Source organism: Oncorhynchus tshawytscha, linkage group LG03 (assembly GCF_018296145.1).
Source record: "Oncorhynchus tshawytscha isolate Ot180627B linkage group LG03, Otsh_v2.0, whole genome shotgun sequence".
Taxonomy (NCBI): domain Eukaryota; kingdom Metazoa; phylum Chordata; class Actinopteri; order Salmoniformes; family Salmonidae; genus Oncorhynchus; species Oncorhynchus tshawytscha.
The window spans coordinates 71,324,736-71,337,978 of record NC_056431.1 but is presented as its reverse complement, the minus strand read 5'-3'; the positions used below and the strand labels follow the sequence as shown (position 1 = coordinate 71,337,978).

The window sequence follows — 13,243 nt, the reverse complement described above, 5'->3', positions numbered from 1 at the left end:
GCTCATACCTCACAACTCTGGAACATGTAGATAATGTTGTAGTTTATTTTTTTACAGACACAAAGATGTCTTTATAAAATGAATGGGAGTCATCTCTTCTAGTCACACTAATAAAGGGACAGGTATAATCATAGGGTTTATGTTCACTTTGAACTGACACTCTAGTAACTAGTTGCTGACAAGGCAGGTCAACATGTCAGAGTGCTTAACACCAATTTCAGAACAACAGTGGAATTCAACTTTATAAAGCCTTCATAACCTTCACACATAATAATACTTCTGTCACGTGGAGATCATGTAAGGACCTGTCATATCAACCTTCATATTATGGTATTTGCTTATAAATGGTTTGTGAAACATCTACCTAGCTGTTATAAAGGGCAATGAAGCCTTCACTAAGCTCAGTAGATAAAATTGTGACACAGTTGTTTGTGACCAATCACTGTCCTGGATAGATTAATCAGTGAACCAATTATAGGAGGGGGGAGCAGGAACTGGAAGATTTATGTCCGCCACCAGATGGTTCAAAGCAGGCATGCACAGCTGCCGCAGCAGCTGGAACTCATCTGCATGACCTGGGAAAGAAGGCAAAGTCAGCCGGAACATTCTGGTCTTGCCAGATGACAGATCAGTTCAGGCTATAAAGAAAACCATCAATATTTAAAAGGATTAAGTCTTAGTACAAGGATTAGGCTGCTTTTGAATGTGTCTGACACCTGACAGAGCAGTCGGGACATCTTGCTCATTTTAAATAAACGTAAGCCTACTTTCTGAAACAGTTTGGCTGGCGTTGAGTCCTTGGAAAATAGAGAGTTTAAATGACTCATTGTTTCCATAAGGTCATGTTTTAACCTCTAGACTTCTGGCTGCAACAATCTACTCCCCAAACACAGTGTCATGAGTTTTTCCGCATTAACCAGGGAAAATCCATAAAGTCACCATTTCCTGGGCTCCCGAGCGGCGCAGCAGTCTAAGGCACTGCATCTCAGTGCTAGCGGTGTCACTACACACTCTGGTTCAATTCCAGGCTGTATCACAACCGGCTGTGATTGGGACTTGCCTGGTTAAATAAAGGTTAAAAATATATATTTTTAAATGCAGCCTGCTGTATGATTGTATTACACACTTTCCCACTGATTATTCCAAGTTGTCATAGATGTGTGACATGGTTTCAGTGTCGAATGTTGCGGTTCATTGTTATCTGGCTTTGTTCCCCCTGAGGAACGTCTAACAGTCTGGTGAGTCTGTAGTACAAAGAACACAGCCAGACATTCTCTCATTCTCTCAGAAACCTGGAGAAAGTAAATGTTGTAGAACAGTGGGGGAAACCAACCGACTGAGTGAGAACACTAATGGAAAATATGCATCAGACGAGCATGCCTTTTCACCATTGTCACGATTATCCGGTTTATGTGGCGTCTGCTGAAAGTACGGAACCTGTGATGAATTAAGCTGAGGGGGAGGAAAAGTTAACCACCCCCTCCTTACTCTGGCCTGCACTGAGGTTTTAAGACCGCCCAGCAAACCTCACTTCTCTCACTGTAAACTTCAAATGCTCCCGACACCCCCTTTCGAAACCCCAACAGGGAAAATGGTACTTTCCAAGCTCTGCGGTCTATGGCTTCGCTTGACAGGGCCAGTTGGACATTTTTATTCTTCTGTAGTTTATAGAAGTGTATTTACAATTAGTTACATTTTGTGTAGATCACGTGTAGATCATGTGTACATCTAGTTAAGATATTCTTGCCTGTAATAATAATACATCTACATGGTTAGGAAACAGTTAGTAGAGCATGGCACTTGTAATGCCATGGTTGTGGGTTTGATTCCTACGGTGGAATGTACGAATTAAAATGTATTTACTCACTCTATAAGTTGCTCGGCTTTGCAAAAACATGTTTGATTTTTGGATTCATATGAATATGCCTTTTTTCTTTGTTTGTTCCAGTGTTTTATTGATTAAATTCATCCAAACGTGCATTTTCACAGAGCAATAGCCTGGAAACTGGTAATTTAACGGCGAATCAAGCTTAAACAAAGTGCTTGCTTTAGTTATGTACAGTACTTGGAGGCAGGGCAGCAGAGCTTTATCCCGGGACATTTAGACTTGTCAAATGTCTTTCAGTAGATAGAACATAAATGAGCTGGAAACTGTCTACTGCTTACTGCCTACTGTCTACTGGCTTCTGCCTACTGTCTACTGTCTACTGCCTACTGTCTACTGCCTACTGTCTACTGCCTACTGCCTACTGCCTACTACCTACTGTCTACTGCCTACTACCTACTGTCTACTGGCTTCTGCCTACTGTCTACTGCCTACTACCTACTGTCTACTGCCTACTACCTACTGTCTACTGCCTACTGTCTACTGTCTACTGCCTACTGCCTACTGTCTACTGTCTACTGTCTACTGCCTACTACTGTCTACTACCTACTACCTACTGCCTACTACCTACTGTCTACTGGCTGTCTACTGCCTACTGTCTACTGCCTATCTCACGCGAGACTACTGTCTACTGCCTACTACCTGTCTACTGTCTACTGCCTACTGTCTACTGCCTCTACCTACCTACTGTCTACTGCCTACTGTCTACTGCCTACTACCTACTGTCTGCCACTGTCTACTACTGTCTACTGTCTGCCTACTACCTACTGTCTACTGTCTAATGTCTACTGCCTACTGCCTACTGTCTACTACCTACTACCTACTGCCTACTACCTACTGTCTACTACCTACTACCTACTGTCTACTGCCTACTGTCTACTGTCTACTGCCCGGTCGTTTTCCGTTATCTCACGCGAGACATGGTGCAGGGCAGGTACTGCCTACTGCCTACTGTCTACTGCCTACTGTCTACTGTCTACTGCCTACTACCTACTGTCTACTGTCTACTGCCTACTACCTACTGTCTACTGTCTACTGCCTACTACCTACTGTCTACTGTCTACTGTCTACTGCCTACTACCTACTACCTACTGTCTACTGCCTACTTCCTACTGTCTACTGCCTACTACCTACTGCCTACTGCCTACTACCTACTGTCTACTGTCTACTACCTACTGTCTACTGTCTACAGCCTACTGTCTACTGCCTACTACCTACTGTCTACTGTCTACTGTCTACTGCCTACTGCCTACTGTCTACTGCCTACTACCTAATGTCTACTGCCTACTACCTACTGTCTACTGCCTACTGTCTACTGCCTACTACCTACTGTCTACTGTCTACTGTCTACTGTCTACTGCCTACTACCTACTGTCTACTGTCTACTGCCTACTACCTACTGTCTACTGCCTACTGTCTACTGCCTACTACCTACTGTCTACTGTCTACTACCTACTGCCTACTACCTACTGCCTACTGTCTACTGCCTACTGCCTACTGCCTACTATCTACTACTACCTACTGCCTACTGCCTACTGCCTACTGCCTACTGTCTACTGCCTACTGTCTACTGCCTACTGCCTACTGTCTACTGCCTACTACCTAATGTCTACTGCCTACTACCTACTACCAGTCTACTGCCTACTACCTGCTGTCTACTGTCTACTGCCTACTACCTACTGTCTACTGTCTACTGTCTACTACCTACTGTCTACTGTCTACTGCCTACTACCTACTGTCTACTGCCTACTGTCTACTGCCTACTACCTACTGTCTACTGTCTACTACCTACTGCCTACTACCTACTGCCTACTGTCTACTGCCTACTGCCTACTGCCTACTATCTACTGCCTACTGCCTACTGCCTACTGTCTACTGCCTACTGTCTACTGCCTACTGCCTACTGTCTACTGCCTACTACCTACTACCTACTGCCTACCGCCTACTGTCTACTGCCTACCGCCTACTGTCTAAAGAGCCTAGACTAGTGTAGAGACAACACAGCTGGTTACAAACAGAGGTTCAGAGATAAAGAATGATGATAAAAGGCAGGGTCGTTTTCCGTTATCTCACGCGAGACATGGTGCAGGGCAGGCTCTATGGATCAATTCTGACAGGGGGGAGACCTTCTGAGACCCAGGGGTGGGTGTCTGTTGTGGGGTGGTGTTGGGGGGTTCCCAAGGGGGTAATGAAGGGGGTAGGAGTGTGTGTGTGTGTGTGTGTGTGTGTGTGTGTGTGTGTGCGTGCGTGCGTGCGTGCGTGCGTGTGTGTGTGTGCGCGTGTGCGTGTGTGTGGCCGATGTGGGCGGCATGACTCATAGCCACAGACATTCATCAGGGCAGGCGAAATACCTTGAATTATGGTACCCTCAATTATAAGATTAGACATTAGCCATTAAATTTGATCACTTAGCCATATTGTAGCTTATCCAAGGCTGCAGTTTCCTTTAATTTGAGATGGCTATACCGTCCGCATTGTGTTTTGCTAAGGCATGTTTAAAAATGATTGGTGGTATCAGTTACATCATCCCATTGGCTCTCTAGTTTGATCCAGTTCCCAGAATAAGAGTATTTGGTTTCCCCTTATCTGTTCTCTCCTCTCTTTGTTTAGTATACCAGTGGTTCCCAAACTGTGGGGGTCAGCAAAATGTTCACAGCACCTCTTGGCAAAATTCATACAATTGCAGGAAATAATAATGGTTAGAGTGCAAAATGTTCACTCTGCTAACTACCTGGGTTTGGAAACCCCTGGAGTAGACAACACAGTACTGTGAAGTCAGACACTTTTATGCACTTTATCTTCCTCTAATATTCAGATTTAAAATTTAAAAAAATGTTACCTTTCATTTAACTAGGCAAGTCAGTTAAGAACAAATTCTTATTTTCAATGACAGCCTAGGAACAGTGGGTTAACTGCCTGTTCAAGGGCAGAATGACAGATTTGTACTTTATCAGCTTGGGGGGTTTGAACTTGCAACCTTCCGGTTACTAGTCCAACACTCTAACCACTAGGCTACCCTCCCACCCCTGCCACCCCAGAATAAGATCATGGTTAACCAAGTATTCCAGGATAAATTTTGTGTATAGTTTTTGTCATAACTTTGTCATAATTTTATTAAATGTTGGTCATCGTCTACGGCATCCATCTTAGGAAGTCGACAGTTTTAGGCAAAACTCTTCCTGTGGCCGTTTTGTATATGTTGCAGAGTGAGATAACAGATGGTTCATTTAGCAGATGAGCTAATCTAGAATGATCTGTTACCCCCACAGTGCCAAGGTGATGACATAGCCGACGGCTCAGTCTGTTTCCTCCCAGTCAGATCTCACAGCACACTGAGGAACTTAAGTAATACGTGGAAATATAAAGTAGAGTCTTGTGAGAGCTGTTGGTCTGGTAGATATGTTCCTCTGGCACTCTGACCAGTCTGAGGCTTGTTCTTGTCAAATGGTTACCTATAAAGCTCAGGGATGCCACCTGGTGTTTATAACGAGAACAGGTAAAGGACCTACAAGTCACCTTTTCTCCGTCAACTCAGTCGAATGATACGTTTGTTTATGTTTTATGTGTCAGTTGTCATGACTACCTAGAAATGCTAATGTGCCCTAAAGTAAAGTTCAACCGCTCTCCTTTCCCCAGCAAGTCTCCATCAGGTTGTTGCTGTGAATGAGAATGTGTTCTTCTCAGTAAACTTACTAACCTGGTAGAGTAGAAGTTCAATAAATAATGAAGTAGATAAAAATATTAATCATAATCAATGAGTAGGTGGGTGCAAATGTGTATAAATTGTGTTAAAAAACATGGGGCGGCAGGGTAGCCTAGTGGTTAGAGCATTGGACTAGTAACCGAAAGGTTGGAAGTTCAAATCCCTGAGCTGACAAGGTACAAAATCTGTTGTTCTGCCCCTGAACAGGCAGTTAACCCACTGCTCCTAGGCTGTCATTGAAAATAAGAATTTGTTCTTGACTGACTTGCCTAGTAAAATAAAAGGTCAAATAAAGAATTTAAAAAAATATATAGCCAAGTCTCTCCTGCATTTGGGGTAGACCAGGTAAACCCATGAAATGTTGTTGTAAATTCACATAAGCACAAGATGGTTTGAGTTTTATAGAGCACCATTACTGTTTAATATCCCTTTTCCACTACTTTTCTGTGTGTGTGTAATAAACGTTTAGTATTTTATTGGTAGATCTATGCGGGGACATTTTTCATTGGTGGACTGGGTCATTTTTTTGTGAGTCTGTAAGTCAGGTTTTCAAGTCATTCCTTTGGAGGAAGTTAGGTCATGTCTGACAGTGGGGAGACTTTACTACAACCGACAGTCACCTTTTCCAGAACCCTCTTCTACCTGCAGTTGAACTGAGATGTTATCAAGTACCTAATGGAAAACATATGCTCCACATTACCTCTAAACAACCTGTTGTTGATTAAGGATACAGAATAATAAGATTCTGTTACACTAACATTGCATTTATTCTTCTGTGTTTAAAGTGTCCAATTGGGTTTGTGTTCACTTTGTTGTTGGTGATACTGCCTGCCAGTAAAGAAAGCAGAAGGTTTTGCGATGTCCAATGAGGAAACATGTAATCTCTCATGAAGCCACACAGGAAGCCAATAGGAAGAGAGCTATGAGAACATGTTCACAAGCCACTAAAAAAGTCTGAAGTATAACATTTAACCAGTGCATCGCTTTCAATGACTAGTGTCTTCATGTTGATCTATCTCAGTTCTGGACTGTGGCATTTACTACATTTTTCAACATGTATCTTAATGTAATAACCCAGAACTAGGCATCCTCTTTGCCTTCTGCCTATGATTGTAGCATCTAGCGATAACACATTGTACAAATGAACAATGACACCACATTATCCTTAATGTGAATTTTAAGAGCAGCGGTCCAATTTTTTGTGTTCAACTTCTTCCTGTCCCTGTTCTCATCAATTTATTCACAGAAATGCAGATCTCTCTAATATGCTCCTACCCATCACAGTTCATTTCTGTTGCTCATGTTCCCTGCTGACCTGTCCTGTCTTACCTTTCCTGTCTGACCTTTCCTGTTTGACTTTTCCTGTCTGACCGTTCCTGTCTGACCTCTACTGTCTGACCCATCCCTCTCTAACCTTTCCTATCTGACCTTTCCTGTATGATCTTTCCTGTTTGACATTTCCTGTCTGACCTTTCCCTGTGTGACCGTTCCTGTCTGACCTCTACTGTCTGACCCATCCCTCTCTAACCTTTCCTATCTGACCTTTCCCTTTCTGTCCTTTCCCTGTCTGACCTTCCCTGTCTGACCTTTCCCAGTCTGACCTTCCCTGTCTGACCTTTCCTGTCTGTCCTTTCCCTTTCTGACCTTTCCCTGTGTGACCTTTCCTGTCTGACCTTTCCCTGTCTGACCTTCCCCTGTCTGACCTTTCCCTTTCTGACCTTTCCCTGTCTGAACTTCCCTGTCTGACCTTTCCTGTCTGACCTTTTCTGTCTAACCTTTCCTGTCTGTTCCACCCTCCACAGGAGATGACTTGGGCTGCACGGTTGATGGCCAGGTGTACACCAACCGAGACATTTGGAAACCGGAGCCATGTCGGATCTGCGTTTGCGACAACGGCGCCGTCCTGTGCGACGAGATCCAGTGCGATGAGCTCTCCAACTGTGAGAAAGTGATCATCCCCGAGGGCGAGTGCTGTCCCATCTGCCAGAGCGAGGGCAGCACAGACACCAGTGGCAATGGCAGACCCGGTGAGCGGTCGGAAAGCGTGACCGGAAATCTGTAGTGACCCCAAGTCATGACAAATACACACATTTGTTATGAGAGAACCCAGTATGAACTGTGTTTGAATGTGTAACTACTCCTACACTAATAGACAGATGACACTGATGACACTCATGACACTGATGACACTCATGACACTGATGACACTCATGACACTAATGACACTCATGGCACAAATGACACTGATGACACTCATGACACTCATGACACTGGTGACACTCATGACACTAGTGACACTCATGACACTGGTGACACTGGTGACACGCATGACACTGGTGACACTCATGACACTGGTGACACTGGTGACATACATGACACTCATGACACTGGTGACACTCATGACACTGATGACACTCATGGCATAGATGACACTCATGGCACAGATGACACTGATGACACTCATGGCACAGATGACACTGATGACACTCATGGCACAGATGACACTGATGACACTCATGGCACAGATGACACTGATGACACTCATGACATAGATGACACTCATGGCACAGATGACACTGATGACACTCATGACACTGGTGACACTCATGACACTGTAGACTACAGGCTTTTGTAAGATAATTATTTGTTTATGTCTGTTCTGTCATTTTCAGATGTTGGCAGAGTCTACAGGGTAAGCTTTACGATCTCCTTGTGATTATTAAACATCTTTCAAATATCGTGTTACTAACTTGATTTTAACGGTGAAGCAACATCTGCAATCTTGCTCTTGATTTGTAGGGTCAGAAAGGAGAACCTGGAGATGTACCACAGGTGACTGGGATCAGAGGTCGTCCTGGGCCTATGGTAAGCTTATAGATCACTTTGTTTTCAGAATCTATTATACACTGAGTTTGTGATATAGTGCTTTGTCGAGATTCACAAAAATACAGCTTTAAGGTTTACGTTTTTTACCAGTTGTTTCTCACTTGTGGTGTGGATTTTGTAAGACTCTTTCAGTCAACTCTAGATGGCAGAAGAGCACAGTTACCTACAACACAGTTACCTACCTGTACTTGACAGAGCATTGATAATGACTTTCCTCCATATCAGTAATGATGCCATCATGTGATTAATGAAGGGACATTAGTGTGGCTTTTCCCATCCGTTCTTTTTGTTCGACAACAGGGGCCTCCCGGATCTCCAGGATTCAGAGGGGACCGAGGCCAGAAAGGAAGACCTGTACGTTCCAAACATGACTTGTGAAAACACACACACCTCTAGGATGGATGTAGAGCAAATATATCACGTTGTTGCTACGCTGGACTTCTGTACTGTATACTTATTTACATTGACACGTTGACAACAACAAAAAATAGTGAGTTTCAATACAAGTTGGATCTTTGCCAAATCGCAAATCCTTAATCATTCCTTTTTCTGGACCTAAATAGTATGATCACCCAACCCTTTTCTGTGACACCCCCTCAGAAGTGATCCATGTGGCCCCAACTGTGCAGTCCACACAGAGCTTGTCTTATAAAAACCCAATGTCATGTAGCTTGATTTGGAAAATATGCTAAAGGAATATTTAGTCATTATATAATGGCAGGTATAACACAGCCTTAATGGTGTCATTTCCTCTCCAGGACAACCAAGCTCAGACATGACAATTTACGTACTACTCAGTCTCTATTGAATTAGGGTATTTCAGAGAAGCAACTAATGTACGTGATTATGGACATAAAATAATTATATTGATTATTTTTTTTTAAATGGCTTTCATTGTTATGCTCAAATAGAATACAGTATCTTCAAAGATAATCAACAGTACATGACCTGTTAAAGACTGTAGACAAACAATGATATACTGTGCACTGTGTGGAGATTTTTCTCTTTGCTGAAAAACACTGGGATAAAAACAAACAAACAATCAACACACCATTTATTTTCAGTTTCAATGACATTACATTATCATTGGAATGCACTCCCAAAAGACCCATTCCACAAACGTATGTATTTCATTTAAATTCAGTTCACAACAAAAACCTAAATGATGAATGAACATGTCCCTCTCATTGGAATGCTGATCCAATTGAGGACATACATTTAGCAGAACATCATTACTCTTTATGATTTATGACATAATATGTCCTCGGTGTACCTCTCATGATTTATTTTTTGTTTCTCATTGTGTCTAATTTCATCCTCCACTGTTATTGCGTATCAACTAGAAAACCTGCTTTAGAACACAAGACAAAACGACTGTCTACACATTATACTACTGAACATAAATGGAGATCTCAGGGGTCACTGATATCAATACAAGAGTTGAGAGGGGGGGAAAAAAGAGGTTTACACAGTAACAAGTTTACGATTTGGCACTTAATGAATGACACAGTATTTACTTCTTATGAGTTGCTTCATCCTGCTTATATTAACATGACATTATCTATCTAAAGGGGCTGCGTGGACAAGCAGGATACGACGGAGAGCCTGGTGTGCCTGGAAACCCAGGAGAACCAGGGCCTGCAGGAAACCAGGGACCACCAGGAGTATGTACCACAATACCCACCCCTCATAAGCATGTATCATCTCAAGTGTATAACATGTCCATAAATGTTTAATTGACTGTCAATAAGTATAAACCCTTTCTAAAGGCAACGTTATTGTTAAGTGTTACCATCATGTAGTGTATTCTTCCCTGACTGATGTCTTGAGATGTTGCCTCAATGTATCCACATCATTTTCCTTCCCCATGAAGCCATCTATTTTGTGAAGTACACCAATCCCTCCTGCAGAAAAGCACCCCCACAACATGATGCTGCCACCCCCATGCTTCACGGTTGGGATGGTGTTCTTCGGCGTGCAATCCTCCCCCATTTTCCTCCAAACATAACGATGGTCATTATGGCCAAACTGTTCTATTTTGTTTCATGAGACCAGAGGATATTTCTCCAAAAAGTACGATCTTTGTTCCTATGTGCAGTTACAAACCATAGTCTGGATTTTTTTATGGCAGTTTTGGAGCAGTGGCTTCTTCCTTGCTGAGCAGCCTTTCAGGTTATGATGATACATGACTCGTTTTACTGTTGATATAGATACTTTTGTACCCGTTTGCTCCAGCATCTTCACAAGGTCCTTTGCCCACATTTATTAGTGCTCCTGAGTGCAGTTGTGGATCTGCTACTGTGGACTGGGATCTGGCCTTGTACAGAATGTCCTTGTATCTCTCCTGGAAGGGGATATAGTCACCCTTTAGACACTCCTCTACGGCTCTGATCTGAAAGACTCGAGATAACTTTGGTAATCTCTTCAGTCTTCTCATTTACCATCCAAATCTTCTCCTTCTCTTCCTCCCTTAGAGTACGTATCCTGGCCTCCTCTTCATCTCGCAGAATTTTCCGAAGATCATCAAACTCTATCCTGATCTGCATTTGTGTAAAATCGGCCTGTCTTATGTACTTCGCTGTTTGATGACAGGTTAGTTTGGCTACAGTAAAAAGACCCAGCTTCTCCTTCAAGAGCTCCAGTTCAACCTTTACTCTTTCTTTGTGATCCTGGACAATTTCAAATATGGGACAGAACTTGTGTCCTGTGTGTGTTCTTGAATCCTGACACACTAAACAGACAGGCTGTTGATCCTCCAGACAGAAGAGCTTGAGTTTCTCTTTGTGTCGAGTGCAGAGCCTCTGGAACCCAGCTGCATCTCTGGAGCTCCTCTTCTGTAGGAAGCCCTCACACAGCCTCTTCAGGGTAAGGTTCACTGCTGGGAAAGGCATTGAGGAGATCCTCCTGCAGACTGGACACTCCTGGTCTTCCATATGTTTCCAGTACTCCTCAAGACAGGTTTTTCAGGCGCTGTGGCTGCAACACAGAACCACAGGATCCCTGAAGATTTCATAACACACAGGACAGGAGAGGTGATGTCCTCTGAGTTTCAGGTTGAATATCTGTAAATATCTGTTTCCCCAGGGACTGGGAGCTCAGATGGCTGGAGGATTTGGGGATGAGAAATCAGCTGGCCAAATGGCCATGATGCCAGGAACTAGGGTAAGAAGGGTGCAGTGGAACCATCTTGGGTCACACAAGTTGCTTGTGCCACATTTATTTACTATGGCTTGGATAATTTAGCTTTTGTGGTGACGTTGGTGTATGTTTTGAATTTGTTGAACTATGGGTGTAAGTGGGCTCGTAACATTTATGATTCTGTGTACAATTATGCAACCTGTGTTTTAGGGAGAGGCAGGAGCAAGAGGACCTCCTGGGCCAAATGGAAACCCTGTAAGTTAAAAACAACGACTGAAAAAAAATATTTCAAACAATTATATTTGGAGCAAGGTGTTCACTCTCTTTGTTCTCGCTCTCTCTCTCTCCCTATTTCTCTCGCTCTCTCTCTCTCTCAGGGCCATTCTGGACCGCAAGGACCCCATGGGGAAGTTGGTGATCCAGGTCACATGGTACGACAACCTTCTCTTTGTCATATGTTATGTTTCTGGTCCGGTGTTCCCTGTTTATTGCCACCATTCTCAACTATGTGTCTATAAAGAATAGCACCTTGAGTCATGTTGGCACCACAGTAGTCACATCCATCTTCTTGAAAACAAACAACACAAAAATGACAGACTATACAATGTGTGCAACTGTTTATGTTGACCATTTAATCTCCTGGTAACACTTGACATTAAGCTGACAGATATAATATATTATGATGCCGTTATAATGCATTATAATGTCTTATCGTAATCTTCTGTTGTAGGGTCAATCTGGACAAAGGGGACCTGAAGGGCCACCAGGAAAGCCGGGTGAAGACGTGAGTAAACTCTCATCTCTGTTCACCAGAAGTACTGACGCCATTCCATCGACTGCATTCAAAGATGGATTGCATTTCTATGGACTGCATTCAAAGCTGGACTGCATTTCCATGGACTGCATTCCAAGATGGACTGCATTTCCATGGACTGCATTCCAAGAAGGACTGCATTCCATGGACTGCATTCAAAGCTGGACTGCATTTCCATGGACTGCATTCCAAGATGGACTGCATTCCATGGACTGCATTCCAAGATGGACTGCATTTCCATGGACTGCATTCCAAGATGGACTGCATTTCCATGGACTGCATTCCAAGAAGGACTGCATTCCATGGACTGCATTCAAAGCTGGACTGCATTTCCATGGACTGCATTCCAAGATGAACTGCATTCCATGGACTGCATTCCAAGATGGACTGCATTTCCATGGACTGCATTCCAAGATGGACTGCATTTCCATGGACTGCATTCAAAGATGGACTGCATTTCCATGGACTGCATTCAAAGATGGACTGCATTTCCATGGACTGCATTCAAAGATAGACTGCATTCCATGGACTGCATTCCAGATGCTCTGTGTCACAATAACCTTCCCAACAGAAACAATCTCAAAAGACATGAACATACTAGATTGAAGGCATGCTAATCTTACTCCCCCATGATGTGTAAGAAACGTCACCCTTTATACTCAGTAAATGCTACTCATCTCTTGTGATGTCATCCTAGGGAGAAGCAGGGAAACCTGGAAATTCAGGAGAGATGGGATTCCCTGGATCAGCAGTAAGTTATATATCAATAGAAGTCTTATGCTTGAAATTATTACTAAAATGACTGAAATGCTGTACT

At 43.2% G+C, this 13,243-nt stretch overlaps 1 protein-coding gene across 1 annotated transcript in view; it reads left to right on the top strand.

Moving 5' to 3' along the window:
- LOC112224764 (collagen alpha-2(V) chain) overlaps window positions 1-13,243 on the top strand; it is a 63,173-nt gene that overhangs the window by 28,366 nt on the left and 21,564 nt on the right. Inside the window, exons 2-11 of the mRNA XM_042319959.1 lie at window positions 7,391-7,615; window positions 8,261-8,280; window positions 8,388-8,453; window positions 8,775-8,828; window positions 10,046-10,138; window positions 11,559-11,636; window positions 11,823-11,867; window positions 11,990-12,043; window positions 12,343-12,396; window positions 13,124-13,177. Coding sequence (XP_042175893.1) covers window positions 7,391-7,615; window positions 8,261-8,280; window positions 8,388-8,453; window positions 8,775-8,828; window positions 10,046-10,138; window positions 11,559-11,636; window positions 11,823-11,867; window positions 11,990-12,043; window positions 12,343-12,396; window positions 13,124-13,177 — 743 coding nt within the window. The remainder of the gene's footprint in view (window positions 1-7,390; window positions 7,616-8,260; window positions 8,281-8,387; window positions 8,454-8,774; window positions 8,829-10,045; window positions 10,139-11,558; window positions 11,637-11,822; window positions 11,868-11,989; window positions 12,044-12,342; window positions 12,397-13,123; window positions 13,178-13,243) is intronic.